Source organism: Hipposideros armiger, unplaced genomic scaffold (genome assembly GCF_001890085.2).
Source record: "Hipposideros armiger isolate ML-2016 unplaced genomic scaffold, ASM189008v1 scaffold_916, whole genome shotgun sequence".
Lineage (NCBI taxonomy): Eukaryota > Metazoa > Chordata > Mammalia > Chiroptera > Hipposideridae > Hipposideros > Hipposideros armiger.
In genome coordinates, this window is record NW_017732266.1 from 392,836 (window position 1) to 411,391 (window position 18,556).

Here is an 18,556-nt window from a genome sequence, read left to right on the forward strand (position 1 = left end):
GTTATTTAAGAATCCAATTATCCATCAGATGCTTGTTTTTTTAACATTTCTATGTGAGGTCCAAGTCTAGGCACTAACTGAATAACTACAGCAACGGATGGGATAATATGCTGATGAGAGAAAGTAAAATCCTGGAAAAGCAAAAATACTTTATTGGCAGGCAAATCAAGATAAATACTACAAGGAGAGTAAAAGAGGCAGGAGAACAAGGCAATACTACATAAGAAAAGAAGATAAAGCTAAAGATAGCAAAACATTCAATAATGTCAGATGCAGGCAAGTCAGAGAAGGTCATTTACAAGTGCTCATGGGTTAAGTGGTTAGTTTGTCTTTGTGACACTGAGAAAACAGTAGCAATCAGTCTTCAGTGGGTTTAGGAATGAAAAGTAGATAAGAGGTATAAAAATGTCATTCCAGATTTTGAAGGGAAGAAAGTATATGCTGTTGTAAAGGGACTAATGAAGATATTTCTTTCTTGGACAATTGATCAGTTTGAAGGAATATTGGTAAAGAGAAAGATGAGCAAAAAGTTGGAGAAATCAATAAGAAAAGAGGGAGGATTTGCCTTGAAAAGAAACAGAGGCAGTTTTGGTTGATAAGTACATAAAGTTGAAGATGTAGATGGAAACAGAAATTTGGGGGTTAACATAACATATTTTTTTTGGTTTGGTTTCCATCTTTTATTGGAATAGCATTGATATATAACATTGTGTAAGTTTAAGGTATATAACATGATGATTTGATACATGTATATACTGTGAAATTATTTGGGTTTACTTTCTAATCACTTCCATGTACTTCATAATTTAAAGTTAGCATTATAATGGGAAATATCAAAAAAAGAGTAAATATTTGAAAAAATAGTGGAGGAGAATATGAAAGGCATCTACCTGTAACAGTCAAGTGAAATGAATATCAAGTAGCATTGAACATCCCACAAACAGCAAACTATGACTGTGCACATTTGTAAATTTGTTAATATAATAGTGTCATGATTTACTCCAAAAACTTAGGTGCAGGGATACCAGGTGCAGAGATATGTCAGCTTGTTCTGGTTTGGGAGGTTAGTAAGGCATATGGGTCAGGATGACAAATGGGTGAAGGCATCGGTAGTTCTGGCAACAGAGTAGTAAACATCTGGAAATGCTAGATTGTATAAGGAAAGAGGTAAAGACAGTGGGGTATGTAGGTTAGAAGAGCATATAAGAATATGGAGAAAATAGAATTTGAAGAAGGAATAACTTGATGTTTCAAAAATGTCTAGGGAATTTAAGTTAAATGTGTGGGTTTTGAAAGAAAATTGTGCTCTTTGGAGAGGCCCATATTTCACCTAAAATGAGAAGCTAATACCAGCTTAACTATTTGGTTCACTCCCTATCTTTTAGAGCAGGAAGCTGCAAACTAAGGCTCACAGGCCAAATTTGGAAAGCCGGCTAGTTTTATAAAAACAACAAATTTTTACTTGTTTTTAGAACACGGCCACACTTATTTTTTAAAATATTTTCTACGGCTGTGTCCATGCTGTTATAGCAGAGGTGAGTAGTAACCATAGAGAACTTATGGCCCACAAAGCCTAAAATATTTACTATCTGGCTATTCACAGCAGAATCAAGAACAAAAGCAAAACCAAAACATCGCCAACCTCTGTTTTGGAGTATTGATTATCAACAAGGAATGGGGGGAATAGAGGTGCATAATAGTGTTTATAATTTGAGAAACAGGTTCAGTGAATGGAATGATTATCTCATCCCAAATACTCAGTGCCTCTCCGTACCCCATTCACATCCCTTGAGAGCCACTGGCTCCTGGGGATGGCATTCAAAACCATTTCCCAATGGTTTCTACCTTCTTTTCGCAAAGAACCACACGATTATTTTATACCCTGTCACAAATAGTTATGTTCCTTTCTACTGCACATGGTACAGGGTGTTTTTATGACACATACAGAAAAAAAGGAGAGGAGGGAGGGGAAGGGAGGGGAGGGGAGGGGAAGGAGGAGGAAAAAAAGGAAAGGCAAGAGAAGGGAGAGAAGAGGAGGGGCAGGGAGAGGAGGACCTCAGATTTGTTATCTAAAAATTAAATAGTATTTGGGATAATGAAGGAATAATACATGTGAAAACACCTCATATATTGCCAACACACAGTAAGTAATTATATTCTGGTTTGCACATTGAGGAATACAACTCATTATTCAGGGATTAGTTTAAAATATTATTTTAGCAAGATTTAAAAGTTGGATTAATCATTTCCTTAACCCTTTGGCTACACATTAACTATATCACTTTCCATATTATAATACTGTTTATGTTATATGGCACAAGAGTGACAATCTTGCAGACAAATTATGTGCTATTATATTTCTTTTCCCCTTACCTATTAATTCCAAATATATAGCATGGATTAAATAACATACTTGATAAGCAGCAAACGTATTGGCATGGTGTAGCTCACTCAATTTCTTTTCATATAAAAATGTCTTTTTATATGTATTCTGTAAATTAACAATGTTGGTATTAGTTAAAACTTTTGTGAAAGCTTAGGACAAAGTAGATTCTGAATAGTAAAAACAAATATAGAAACGAAAATACAGTTATTAATATGAAGTACTTCTTATGCAATGTAGGAAATAGGAAATGAATACAATATAAAATGTGTGCATTTGATATAGAGTATTGGGCTCTCTGTAATAGAATGACAGCACAGTTTATGAAACACTTGAATGCTTTTGGAACAATTTGGCATGCCTCCAAGCCATGGAAGTAGGAAGGAAAATAGTTTAATTAGGACAAGCTAAGAGAACTGTTTGACTGTGTAATCGGAAAGCACTGTACCAAAACTGAAATTGTAGTTTACAAGTTGCATTTGCCTTCTGTTTTCAGCAAATGGCAGTGAGGTTCATATAAGCAATGTGCGCTATGAAGATACAGGAGCATACACTTGTATCGCAAAGAATGAAGCAGGGGTGGATGAAGACATCTCTTCTCTTTTTGTGGAAGACTCTGCTAGAAAGACCCGTATGTATTGAACACAAACACACACAAAGACGCACGTGCACGCATGTATACACACAAACAACGTCGTACTCAACTCCACAATTAAGCCTTTTTCAAAAACCAAATGCACCAGAAAAGTCTCAGATGAAAAATACATTAAGTAAAGTTTCATACATAAGAAAGATAGGAATCTTGAACTATCAAAAGTAAATTTAAGGATTAAAAAGTAAACTTGTGAAATTTTTAATAACAACGCTATAATGATTTTGTTTCTTTGGCAAGTGTACATAAAGTGTTTTGGGTCCCGTCTTCCTGTTTGCTCATACAAGAATTTAAATCCCTTACAAAACCTCACTCCCAAATGATTTGGAGAATTTAAAGTCTCAAAGTGTAACCAAGGTTTATGCTATAGGTTTAATGATTTAACATCTTCCTTTTTTTGTTAGTTGATATTGCAGTTGGTGGCACAATAGCTACAGAGCACCATATCTCTGCAGCAGGAACTGTGGTTACTGCTGCCATGAGATACTCACTACCCTGCCACCAAAACCACATGGGCAGTTCTTTGTTTAGTGCTAGAAATCCTTTGTCATCGCTGTACATGTCTCCTGGTTGGGTCATGAAGTAATAAGAAAAATATACTGTCCTTTGTTTAAAATTATTACTTGGTGAAAGGAATGTGGATGGGGTGGGGATACTAAAGATGGATTTTTGGTTATAGTTGAATTGTTTGTTTTGGAATTGGATTTAGATGTACAGTTGACCCTTGAACAACATAGGGGTTAGGGGTGCTACCCCCGCCATTTGAAAATCCACATATAACTTTTGACTCCCTCAAAAGTTAACTATTAATAGCATACTGTTGACCAGAAGCCTTACTGATAACAGTCAATTGACACATATTTTGTATGTGATATGTATTATAACTGCAGGTTTTTCAATAAAGTAAGCTAGAAGAACTAAAATGCTACTAATACAATAAAAAAGAAGAGACAATACATTTATAATATTTATTGAAAAAAATTCATGTATAAATAGACCTGTTACAGTTCAAGCTTCTCAGTCTAATTTGTAACAGCTGTTTACACCTTCTGTTAATCTAAGTTTTTGCAGGGCCCTGAAATTTTGAAAGTCCTCTAATTTGGCATGCTCATTTTTCTGAACCCAGGTTTTGTTTTTGTTTTTGTTTTTTCATGAAAAAAAATAAATCTCAGATATACACAGCAACATACTAGACTTTTACACCCCTCACAAAGTGATAACCACCTCCCAATCTACTACCCCTCTGACATCGTATATAACTGTTACAAAAGCATTGACTATATTTCCTATGTTGTACTTTACGTCGTGTGTGTGTGTGTGTGTGTGTGTGTAAATTGTAATTGACATTCAATATTATTCTACTTAAGCTTCAGATGTATAGCATAGTAGTCACACATCTACACCGTCTAAGAAGTGATCCCCCCGGTTAGTTCAGTGCCCCTCTGGCACCCTACATAATCTTTACAACATTATTGATTATATTTCCCATACTGTATTTCATATCCCTGTGACTATATTGTGACTACTAATTTGTACTTCTAATCTCTTCATCTTTTCCCCCTTCCCATATAATAACCATTCATTTTTCCCCCTATATCTCTGAGTCCATTTCTGTTTTGTTTACTCATTTATTCTGTTCTTTTTTTTAAAGTAGGGTAAAATATTGTCCCAGGAATCTTCTTATTCTTCTTTAAATCTATGCGTGCATGTGGATATGAGTGGATCCAATGAAGAAAGAGAATTCTACCCCAGTCCTGACTATCAATTTATCTTTTTCTATATTTGGTCTGGCTAGGAAAACCATCATTACAAGCAAATATTTAAAAAAGAAAATTCTTAAGGTGAGAAAAGAGAAAAGATAGCTGGATTTAATGACTTGGATAAGTTGCAAAATAATTTCTTTACTCTGTATTTCTTCTAAATACCAATTTGCAATTCACTTCGTGTTAAAAATTAATTTTAGGTGACCAGTAATGGAATACTTTAGTTTTCTTTCTCTTTTATTATGATGTTTGTGAGTCGGATTTTAATTACAACTCTATTCTGATTTTCTGTTAATGTCAGTCATTTTTTTCAATATATTTTCAATATATTTACAAAATTAAAACACCTGGCCATATTTCCATTAATCAGTAAGTCACTATCTACTAGTATGTGTATTTGCATACAATTTTAAAGGAACATTTAATATAATTTTATTCATAAATTTAGTCATATGAACGCTGAATTATAAACAGTTTCTGAAATCATGTTTTCACTTTATTTTGCTTTTCACTTTAAACTCTTAGAGGTAAAATAATACATTTTAAATAAATTTTTGAGATTATATGTTATCAGCATGCTGTGAAAATCAGAAGTAAAATTTTTATAAGATGTAACACTGCAGGCCTTACTACATCTATACAGAACTTTTAAAGTCATCTTATAAGAAACAATACAAGTGAAAGATTTAGAGAGTTTTTTTCCTTAGTCTGAGCATACAATATTTATAGGTGCTACTTATATTTTTAAGTTACATAATGTTTTTAAGAATAAAGAGTGAAAACTAATGGATTTGATGTAATTTATTAATTACTTGATTTTGGTAAGTATACACTGTAAGTTCTACCCTCTTAATAAATTTTAAGTCCACAAAACCATATTGTTAACTATAGGCACTAAGTTACACAGATCGCCACAATTTATTCATCTTGTATAACTAACTTTATGCTCATTGAACTATTTCTCCCTCCTCCCATCCCTGACAACCACAATTCTATTTTCTGCTTCCATGAGTTTGACTCTTTAGATACCTTATATAAATGCAGTTATACAGTATTTTTCCTTCTGTGACTGGCTTGCTTCAATTAGCATGCAATTTGCCAGGTCCATTTATGTTGTCACAAGTGATAGGAGTTCCTTCTTTTTAAGGCTGAATAATATTCCATTATATGCATACATGGTATTTTCTTTATCCATTCATTTATCAATAGATAATTGGGTTTATTTTCATATCTTGACTATTATGATTGATACTGCAATGAATGCGTGAGTGCAGGTATCTCTTTGATCCTAATTTCATTTTTTTTAATAAATACCCAGAAGTGGGTTGCTGGAATATATGCTAGTTCTATTTTAAAAATTTTTGAGGAACTTCCATAATGTTTTACATAGTGCTGCACCATTTTACATTCCTACCAATAGGGTACAAAGTGTCCAGCATCTCTACAAACTCATCAAAGATTTTATCTTTTGTTATTTTAATAATACCATCCTAACAGATATGATATGGTATCTCACTGTGGTTTTGATTTGCATCACTGATGATTAGTGATGCAGAACACATTTTTACATATCTATTGGCCATTTGTATGTCTTCTTTGGAGACACATCTGTTCACATTTTGCCCATTTTTTAAATTGGGTTATTTCATTTATTTTCTAATGAGTTATAGGAGTTCCTTGTATGTTTTGGAAATTTAGTGCTTAATAGATATATGGATTTAAAAATGTTTTATGCCATTCTGTAGATTGCTATTTCACTTGGTTTATTGTTTCTTTTGTATGGGAGCTTTTTAGTTTGATATAGTCCAACTTGTCTTTTTTGTTTTTGTTGCCTGTACTTTTGAGAAAATTATAGGCTAATATCCCTGTTGAATAGAGATGCAAAAATCCCTCAACAAAATATTAGCAAACTGCGTGCAACAGCAGTATGATTAAAAGTATCGTACACCATAATTATGTGAAATTTATCCAACAGATGCAAGGATGGTTCAACATATGCAGATCAATAAATGTGATTTGCACTTCAGTAGACTGAAGGATAAAAATCAGTTGATCATCCCATAGATGCAGATCAAGCATTTGACACACCCTTTCAGGTGCTTATGATGACACTCTTTTATGATAAAGACACTCAACAAATTTGGCATGGAGGAAATGTACCTCAATATAATAAAGGCCATACATGACAAGCCCACAGTTAACATTATACTCAGTGGTAAAGAAACTGAAATATTTTCCTCTTAAATCATGAATAGGACAAGGATGGCCACTCTAACCATTTATATTTAACTAGTACTGGATGTCCTAGTCACAGCAATTAGGCAAGATATAGAAATAAAAGGCATCAAATCAGAAAAGAAGTAAAATTTTCTGTTTGCAGATGACATGATCTTTATATAGAATACCCTAAAGCAGCGGTTCTCAACCTGTGGGTCACGACCCCTTTGGGGGTCAAACGACCCTTTCACAGGAGTTGCTGGGTACTCGTATGTGGACGTATCTGCATGTGGGCCTGGAGACGGATAGAGGAGTGGTGTCTCAGTTCCTAAGACCATCGAAAATATGTGTTTTCCGATAGTCTGTGAAAGGTTGAGGACTGCTGCCCTAAAGGCTACACAAATACACACACACAAAAAAAAAAACATTTAGAATTAATAAGCATTCAGTAAATTTGTAGTATGAAAAATCAACATATAAAAATCAGTTTTGTTTCTATACATTAATAATTAAATATCTGAGAATAAATTAAGAAGGCAATCCCACTTACAGTAGCACCAGAGATAATAAAATATTTGGCAATAAGCTTAACCAAGTGGTTGAAAGACTTGTACACTGAAAACTGTAATACATTGGTGAAAGAAATTGAAGACATAAATAAATGGAAAGATTTTCTGTGCTCATGGATTAGAAGACTTGATATTGTTAAGACCCCATACCACCCAAGATGATTTATGGGTCAATGTTATACCCAACAAAATCCCAAAGGCTATTTTCTATGTAAATAGAAAAATAGTCCTAAACTTCATGCAATAATAAAAGACCCAAAGTTATCTTGAGAAAAAAGAACAAACTTCTTGATTTCAAAATATATTGCAAAGCTATAGCAATTAAAACAGCATGGTACTGTCACAAAGGCCTATATATGGACCAATGAAACAGAATAAAAACCCAGAAATAAATCCACAAATATACAGGCAACTGGTTTTTGACAAGGGTGACAGAATATATGTTGGAAAAAATAAAACCTTTTTAAAGAAATGATGCTGGGAAACTGAATTTCCACACGTTAAAACATGAAATTGGATCACTATCTTACATCATACACAAAAATCAACTCAAAATGGATGAAAGCCTTAAACATAAGACCCAGAACTATAAAACTCCTATAAGAAAACATAAGTTAAAAGCTTCATGACTTTGGTCTTGACAGTGAAACTAAGATTTTAATTGTAACCCAGAAATCTCAAGCATTATGGGTTTATGATTATAGTCTACCCTTTTATAGGCAGCAAATACAGTGTCTTTCAAGTAGCAAGTTTATCTCTCATTTAAATAAATGCCTTCAATTTTCAAATTTTTTCCCACAGATTTGCTATAATGGTTATTAAGAAAATAGTGTATATATAGAGGTTGATGTTAAAGTGCTCATTTTTAGAAATTTATGCACATAATTAAAATCAGCATAATGCTAAATAAGTAAACCAACAGTAGAATATTAATAGCTACAGAAGAAAATAAACTAAAAATGTAAGGTGTCTATATGGTAGAAGACAGTTTCCCTTGGGATGTTTCCTAGTATTCAATAAACTGTCAGAGTTCCATATAACAAAAACAAAACCAAAATCAGGTGGTTACATTAGGGAAAACTACAGCCTTTTATAATCCACATCTTAAGGGCTGCTCTGGAGTTTCTTCTAGTAACTCCATGGACAAAGACCAATATTAGTTATACAAGGCACAATTATATTTGAACAGATATTTTCAGAAAAACCAAAGAAGACAGTCAGAGACCCATCAATAATGACTTATAGATGAATGGATAAAGAAGATGTGGTACACTCGTATACAATGGAATATTACTCAGCCATAAGAAAAGATGAAATACTGCCATTTGCAACAGACAACATGGATGGATCTTGAGATTATTATGCTAAGTGAAATAAGTCAGACAGAAAAAGGCGAGAACCATATGCTTTCACTCATATATGGAACAGAAAACAACAAATGAATAAGACAAACAAACAAACAAACAAAAACTGATAGACACAGAAAACAGTTTAGTGGTTGCCAGAGGGTAAGGGTGGAGGGGCTTTAAAGAGGGTAAAGGGGATCAAATATATGGTGACAGAAGGAGATCTGACTGGGTGGTGAACACACAATGCAATATATAGATGATGTATTATAGAATTATACATTTGAAACCTATATAATTTTATTAACAAATGTCACCCTAATAAATTTAATTAAAAAAGGAAAATAGAATTATTCTACTACATAACAGTCTATTACATAACTTCTCTGAGCTATCACATAACCTCTTGAGCTTTAATTTACTTATCTGTATTATGAAACAAACCTTAATTCACTAAGGTATTTCTGTTCATATATTACAAAGCACTCACCATATTGCTAGACATAAAGTAGCTCTTCCTCTGCTGTGCATATTTGCTGAAAATAATTATGTATCCCTTGCTAGAAACATTGACAAAAATAATTTTAAAAAGGCTGGATGATAAATTATTAAAAATCAGTTTCTAAAATTAATGCTATGTATAGATTGATATAGAGATTGATATAGATTCAGAGACAGATAGATGATAGATGGATATAGAGAGGTATGAGTGTATATGGGCACCCGTGTTACATATTCAAATATGAAATATTTTTAACAGAGTCCACTTTTGTCACAAAGTCAAGGCAAAAGCTATACTGTATTTTTCCTTCACATTGCAAAATTTACATTCCTATTATATTTTTTAATATGATTGCATACTGTGCTTTTCTTTTGTTTTCTTTTTGAAAGATGCAGAGAAGAGAGGTATTGGATTCCAGCTAGATAGCAATAAAAATGTGGAAAGATTTACAGCTTTTGGGCTAACTGACACAACACAGACTTACTTTGTTTAGCTACAGCTTCACAGTAATCATCCAGCAATTTTCTACATAATAGAGCAGTCATGGTAGTATCAATCACATTTTTTTCTTACACGACATTTCCCAGTAAATTGATACTGTTGAGTGACAGTTCATGTAAAGCATCATATGGCTAAGGAGCTTATGTTTTGCTTGTATCCTAACCTTTGAATTGGGAAACCTTGAGTTACAGTGCCCAACTTTGTCAACAAACCTCGCTGGAAGTTTTCTCATGTGATAAATTGAACTACAAAAAAGTACTTCAAAATAATATACTCCCACAGTTACATTAGAGATAGGGTTTGATAACTGAGATTTAACGGAGTGCTACACAGGGAGGATTTAAATGTAAAGAAGAGTAGAAATGGGCCATAAGGGATTGCGTGGTGCTTATAACAGGGAGTAGGAGAAGATGATGTAAATTATGTGAGGGGTTTTGGGTGGAAGTAAATGGTATTTATTTGAAAATGTCCTGCACATAACATAAGCACTTGATACATTTCCATTTCCAAGGGTGAGGGTCAATTCCCAGATGGTAATTCATCTTCAGGATTAAGGTAAATAAAAAGTGGTGTGCATATAGGCTGCTGTTGGAAGCTTTTAAGTTACTGGCTGCATTAAGCACTGAGCACAGATTATATCACACCTTGCTAGGATTTTAGTAAAGAATATGATTAATCGAGCTTTTTGCAAATATTGGAATATGATGTCTGAATATATTATAGTAGTATACGCAACTTTTCTTTTTATCATTTTCTCAGGCAGCATTACATCTGGAAATATTGGGCTATGGCAGCAATCCTTAGGTTAGGATTAACTTCAATAAATTAATATTGTTTGACTATTAGGAATTACAGTTAATTCTAAGTCTTTAAAAGAATAATTTAAATGTGTTAAACACTATAAGATTGCTTGAATAAAATTATGTAATGCTCATACAAATTAATAATTATAAAAATGCAATGAGTATAATTCACAATACATAGTCAAATTAATTAATATAGAAAAATTAATTAACCTCTCTAGGCTCTATTCACTTCCTATTTTTTAAAAATGGAGAAAATACCTACTTCAAAAGAGTAGTTATATAGGTTTAATGATATCATCTATATAGGGTCTTATTAATATTTAAGAGGCTAGGAAGATAATATAAATAGATAAATAGCATAGTCTATAAACAGGTATAGATGAAGCCAAATGCAGCAGTTATTAGTTAATAATAATTTTTATATTCAGCCAATGTGAGATAGGTAGAATATTTAGGAATAAGGAAAATATCTAATTAAAGATAAGATGCAGACATCATAGTCAGGGTGAGATTTTAATTCTGATAATTATGCATTAAGTACTAAAATAAAAAAGAACCAAATAACAACGGATATTTGAGGAAAAATGAAATGAATCAATCAATAAATAATACGGTTAATTTTTATTTAGCTTTCACTGAATAATATTCAATAGAGGAGCATACTAAAAACATATTAAATCAGAGTCAACAAGTCATGTTTCTTTTGAAAAGCCAAAAAAACCTATTTATTTAATACTTGTCATAGACATTTACATGTTAGTAAGCTTATTTTGAAATAAAATGCACTTAGGATAATTAGACTCATGTCAAGGTTAACCATGCTTGATAAGCATTTATTATTTTATGAGCTTTCATTATTTATCAAAATTGTAATATTCATGTTCTCAGTTTGGCCAATGGCATTGTCACATCCTGTGAAGTAATTTGTTCCATAAATCTTCTCATCTCTTGACCCAGAACAGTCTGAAATTATCTGCCTCTTGATTTCCTCATCCAAAAACTACATTTTAAAATATTTTTATATCACCTTTTTAGTGTCATTACATAGATCTGTTTCTAACAGGTTGCCATTTTTGCACAATAGTAGAGACTTGTCATCTAACAAGATCCTATGTGATCTGACTTCATCAAATTTACCAGTTTATGACAATCATCAGCAATTAGGCATTGCTATTGCCTACAAAACAAAAATAAGACTCAAAGTTTTCTTATTTTGATTCGTTGCCTACATTTTGTCTCCAAGGCATTATTCACCTTCAAGGGCATATTAATATCTCATCTCATATTGCACAAGGACAATTTGCCTAATTTATTTTATGATAAAATTAGACAAGTGATGATGACAGTTTATTTATATTACTTCAGGCATGCAGACTCAGTAAGTTTATAGACAATGACAATGTTGAGTATAAAATCTCTGTGAAGCTTTTAGGTAATCTACATACAAATATTTCAGAAGAAAATGTGAGAATTCACCTCAAGATTCCATGATTCTAGAGGCCTTGGTGAATTCTTTTCAAAATAACTGTGCACTTAGATTAAAAAAGAAGCTAGAACTGTCATCACTCCATGATTTTCTTAGAGTCCTCTGCTATAAAAATTCAGTCAGAAGAATAGTTGAAATGTGTGAAGAGTTAATAAAACAAACGTGTCCTTCAAATGCTCAGGCTCTGGGGTGAAGGGCTGAAGTGAGGTGCCTTCTTAAAGTCTTGTGAAGTCTAATTTATGTCACACATTTTTATCAACTGTGTGCAAAGAACCCAGATTATATATCTGTGTGTCATATTGTCCTCTGTTGCCCAGAAATCTGAATATTGATAGAGCTGATTATGAGATGAACATGCCAGAAAAAGTAAGTCAGACAGATTGATTATTGTTCTGCTTCCTTGTTTGCTTTATCTTCCAACTTTGTGCACATTTCCATATTTGTGTTTTATGTGAAATGTAACATTACATATGAAATGTTATTAAATATGGAATTTCTTAAAAGGCACATTTTTCTATTTTATTCAGTAAAATTGTATGCCAATTTAAAAATCTTTCCCTTAAATTTAGCTACTATTTTTCTAATATATATCTTTATACTAAACTCTGGTATAAAACTTTTGGAGACATACTGGCAATAATGAAATCTTAATAGTTAGTAAATTATTAGTGAATAAAATACATCTGTTTTTAATTATTAGTAAAATATTTCTCAAACACGTGCTAATAGAAAGTCAAAATGTGTTTTCTAGATACAGCTGGGATTCAAAAAACAGATAGTAAAAAGTGTTTTCTAATTTAATCATGATAATATTCAAGACATACATATGTATATGTTTGTATATTACAACTAATATTGCACTATTAATGATTATTCTAAGGTAAATATTGCAATGCAATTTTAGGGTTATGTCTGAAAGGCAAAGTAAACATCAGAGAAAACAGTATGATTACATTAAAATTAAGAAGTTCTAATTGTAAATATTTGCCCTCAAGATATTGCCAATACAAAAAACTGACAAAACTTAGCATCATAGATGATAGATGATAGATAATAGATATATGATAGACAGATAGATGTAAGTGAAACTATTCAAAAGAAAACTAGCCCATAGTTTTAAAGAGATCTTTCAGAGACAAGGGGAAATGAAGTGCCAATATATAGTATGAAAAGATGTTAATCCCTAATGACATTCAATGTGAGGTTGACTTATCATTAGTTTTCAAGGAAAAACACACCTTATAAGCACATAGAAATACCATTTCACATCCACTAGAATACCCAAATTTAAAAAGCTGTGTAATACCAAGACTTGATAAAATTTAGAAAAATAGGAATCATTACACATTACTAGTAGAAGTGTGAGTTTCCCACCTTTGTAAAGCCCTTTGGCATTAGTGACTGGAGTTGATTTTGCATGTGCCCTGGAAGCCAGCAATCGCATCTAGCAGAGCCACACTGACCTGCCATACATTCAGAAATTATTTTGGAAGAACCATCCGTGTACTTAATATTCCACTATACTTTATAATTACTTTTTAATTTGCCTTTTAATTACTTCCATATTTCTATTGCATCCAAGCTAACTTAATTTAAATACTTTTTACAATGACTGTAATTGGATTTATGTAATTTAAATGTGTGTGAAGCTAGTTACCTTCCCAAGTGCCTGAACACCGTTTCAGTGTTCCTCCAAACTTATCTATTTGTTTCTTAATTGTCTATTAGAAAAAGGACTTCACAACATTTATAAAGTGAATGAGTGTTTTCACTGCAAGGAGAACAAAAAAATCTACTGGGAACAATAGGCTTGTTCATTTGTGGTTTTACCTATTAAATATTTATTGAGGAAAGAACAAACACAAACCATGTTGCTGGCATATGGCTGGCACTGAATAAGACAACTCTGTCCTTTCAGAAAGCCTATAGTTCAGTTTAGTTCTGAAAGGACAACCATAATATATGGTAGAATAAAACAATTGCTGTAATAGACATACACAATAGCCAAGTGCGATAACATTGCAGACACAAAAACATCAAATTCCAACCAGGCTGCATAGTCTTTATTCAGGTGATGACATTTGAGATTATATTTGGGAGATGTAGTGATACTTCCATAGCTAGAGACTTAAAGGGAAGACTTATGAAGTCCTTGGTGGTGGGTTTCATTAACTTTGTGTAATATATGATCATAGAAATATTTGCTGGGCATTTGCAATACACAGTGAGAATGACTTGTTGAGTAGAACCAGATTAAGGGAGGCTTTGAACTGTGTAAATACAAAAAGTCAAATTAGGAGCGATTTACATGCTATATTTCTGCAAAGGTAAAATGTCTACATATTTATTTTTTAGCGTTTATTCTAGAGATATCACGAAAAGCGTTTTTTGACTGGATTTTATTGTAAGCATCTAGTAGATATTTGAGGGGTTTTTAAAATTTTTTTATTCTTACCTGGGTAGCATTAACCAAATTCAAATACCCCACACAGTCTTGTATGTTTACCATTTAATCTTAAAATGGAATGTGTATTGTGGAAAGTCATTACAGCATGCTGCTGGAAAACAATTAGGTGAGCACTCAGTATGAGGTTTGATTATCTTCCTTTATCCAGCTCTGAATACTTATTTGACATAATGGCATTTCCCGAAAGATTGTATTATTTGGTTCATCAGCCTATTTAAACTTGCATGAAGAAAACCATATCTTCTATTTATAATAATAAATATAGTAGCAGATAGAAGATAACCTACTGTCAGTGTCATGCTTTTGTGGCCCCCTCAGCAGCCTTTTTGTTGATGCAGGTACACATACAATTGGTACAGTGCTGGCCAGATCCACAATCCTGGCTACAGAGCCCAATCTGCAAACATTCTGTGTGATCCTTAAACAAGTGAATGTTCTGCTCAACAATTTGTTTTTAGAACACTATCCTTTTACTCCAGAGTATTTTATAAGCTGCTGATATTTTCAACACATGCTTGCTTTATTTTGCTTTTTTTTAGATTTAAGCTATTATAAAAATTAATTCAATTAGAGACATCTGTAGAAATGAAATTTTAATGGATCTAATGCGCTGAAATACTTGGCACAGTATCTAGCACATAATGAGAGCTCAATAAGTGTTTGCCTGGTTACCATTATTATTATTCTAGGTCAGTGATTATTAGCTTTAGGATTCAAAAAAATGAACAGCGGAGAACATGATGCCAATGGTTAAAAATGGGCAAAAGTGATAGAAATATCATATGCTAGATATGGGACTCATCAAGAAAGAGTCAGCACAGTAGATAGTTTACATTTATATTTAGCAGCCAAACAGTTTGAGGTTCAGATGTTTCATTTTCAAGAGTGAGCGATAATTAAAGGTTCCGTGTGTGTGGAGTCACTGTGATAGCAGAAGGCTTCCGCTGAAGTGCGCTCGCATTGGCCTTCATCCCTCCCATAGCCACGGCTGGATACACCGCTGCTACTTGGCCTAGTTTCTGTGCTCTCCCTGTCATTCCTCTGCTGAGCATCTTTGACCTCATTCACTTTTTCTCTGTGCCCTTAACTGCAGCTGCTCGAGGATCACGGCTGCCTGATATTTGTTCTGCCCTTTTGTTCAGTGTTGACAATGGAGGGAAGAGCCGCTGGCATTGTTCTCTCTTGTTAATACAGAATCGCTGTCGCATCCGGGTGGGAACGGGAAAGTGGTGGAGAGAAGGGGCCTAGAGGAGACCAAAGCAGTTTATTCCTCTTGTGATGCCCCAGCGTTTGTTTCTCCACTGTAATAATCTGAAGTACTGATTCAGCTCCTAGCCGTAGCAATAACGTTTCAAATAAAGAAGACAATGTGTGTTCAAATGATATGGGAAGTAACTCCAAATTCCTAACCTTAATTTGTAGTGGTGGGGCACCTTTTTGCTTTCTTCACCCAGTCTTAAAAGTCGATGTCACTTTTCCCTGCTTTAATGGTCCTTTCTAACATGATGAGGAAGAATTGTGGGTCCCCAAATTCATTTGCAGACATTTAAAAGCGGCAATGACAATGTCTCAACAGAGAAGAGTTTAGGCTCCTTGAAAGATTAGAGGTTTAAAAGCAGGTAGTATTATGACCAGGGATTTTTTAAATGGAGCAATGTAAGAAGCATGTTAGCTATTGGAGAAAAGTAGGAAAAAAAAATTGTGGATGACCTGAGACATTTTTTCTGGTTTCATTATATTTTTCTTTCTCTGTAGATATACTCTTGATCTGATTCTTAATGCATGATATTGAAAACATCATGACTTATTTATATAAATGACATTTTAAAAACAGGTAGGTAAAGTCTAATAGCTAGAAGCATATCAACCAGTAATTGTAGGGAATGGCCTAGCAATAGACAAGAATATCATGTAGAGTTGAGAACGAAACATCTAGAGTTTACGGCATCATTTTAGACAGAATCTGCCATCCCCTCTCTACGAAGACAAGGAAAACAACTAACTTTTTAATTTTTTTTTAAATTTTTTGAGTAAGTAGTACTTTCAGAATTAAGTCAAGGAGAAGGAAAAGTAACCTAGGAAAAAACAGTAAGAGAGACCTCATGCAAAATTTGAATTGGCCAGTGCAAAATAGTCCTATTGAACATGATGACTCTGAACAAATTGGACATGCAGTGTACAGGTAACTCATCTTCTTGGGAACATCAAGGTACTTTCTAACTTAAGATCACACATTCTTTTGTGATTAAGCCAAAATTCTTTTATGAAAGTTATTAGTTTGATATCAAAATTCTTACTGTGTAACATAGATAGCTGGGTTGTTTATCGTCAAACTGTACAAGAGCTAAGATATATTTAAAGTACTTTGGGGAAGAAAATTTTGGTTCTAATTCCAGTCACCTCTTTAACCCAACTACATGTGACATTATTGTTATAGGATAGGGGTTTTGCAGACTGAGAATGTCGGGTTTTATATTTTTGTAACAGAGTGCCATATATGGTGCTTATTTGTGTCTAAAAACAATCAAAAGCAATATGGAATTCACTTTAATCAACACATTGTAAATGCTTGAAGCATTATAAGAGACAAATTTGAATGTACTGAAGAACTTGTCATTGACCTGCTGATATTTTTAATATTTGACAAAAAATGCCTGAAGGGACATATTAAGTATGTGTTCCTCAACACTGTGTACACACAAGCATTATGCTCTTCCTCTTCATTAAAAAACAAGGTATGTAGACCATATTATTGCTGCAAGTTGCTTGATATTTGAGTCATGATATAAAGTTCTTATTTCTGAAGATATATGTCTCTGTATGTTTAGCAAAAATGATTTTGTTTTCAAAACTATTTGTGTACATATGTATATAAACATGTGTATATAAATTGTGTGTGTGTGTGTGTGTGTGTGTGTGTGCTCATTGAATGCTCATAAAATCCTCATACTATCTAATTTGTCTGTTATAGTTCATGCAATTTTTTTTAGGAATATGTTCTAAGGAGTTAACCTCTGTTAACTTATAATCAGAGTGTTTTATGAGACATTGTGTCATTTTCTACATGACCATTTCCTCAGACACATTAAAAAGTCCACTATTTTGGTTCTTGTCGCTACTAGAAATTTCAGATGCTAAGTTTATGGCCCCTTGTTTAGTTGTTTGATGTCTTTTATCACCCTGCTATTGGTCTGTTTGTAATACCTTTAAAGATAAGCATTTCACTGAATTATAAACTGTTTACTCAGAATGCCTTAAATATTAAGATATTTAATGCATTTAAAGTTTGTAATTATAATTTGTAATTTACCTCACAAAATATTTCTCTAACAATTTTTGTTCATCTTAATGATAAGTAACATTTGAAAGTAGTCAATTTCCTTCAAAGATCAGATATCTTTTATTTTATACTATATTTAAATATAATTATATTTATGTTAACATTTGATGAAATGTAAATATATACATATATGTTTAAACATATATTAAATAGTGAAGAATTCAGAATATGAGACAAATAAGCAGGAATTGTTAATGATAATAGCCTTTTAAAAATTATGGTGGGTAGCAAAAGATCTAAAATTTTCATCTGTATATTTCACTTGCACATATGCTAATTAATACCCAAGTAGTCTTCTGTTTCTCTAATTATTTTGTTCTCTCAAATGTTAAGGAGAAACCTCTGTTAACCCTAAAGATGGGTTGGGATATACTTTTATACAATGTTTATTTTTGGCAACATTTCTATTAATTTAATTTCTTTAGGTATGATTATCTTGAGTTCCAACTAGGAAATATATATATATATATATATATATATATATATATATCTTTATCTTTATCTTTATCTTTCGCTCTCTCTAA

General features: G+C 32.8%; 1 protein-coding gene across 1 annotated transcript in view; it reads left to right on the top strand.

Moving 5' to 3' along the window:
* The window catches only part of FSTL5 (follistatin like 5), a 427,469-nt gene that overhangs the window by 304,759 nt on the left and 104,154 nt on the right, over positions 1-18,556 (top strand). Inside the window, exon 7 of the mRNA XM_019630458.1 lies at positions 2,880-3,014. Within this exon, the coding sequence (XP_019486003.1) occupies positions 2,880-3,014 (135 nt within the window). The remainder of the gene's footprint in view (positions 1-2,879; positions 3,015-18,556) is intronic.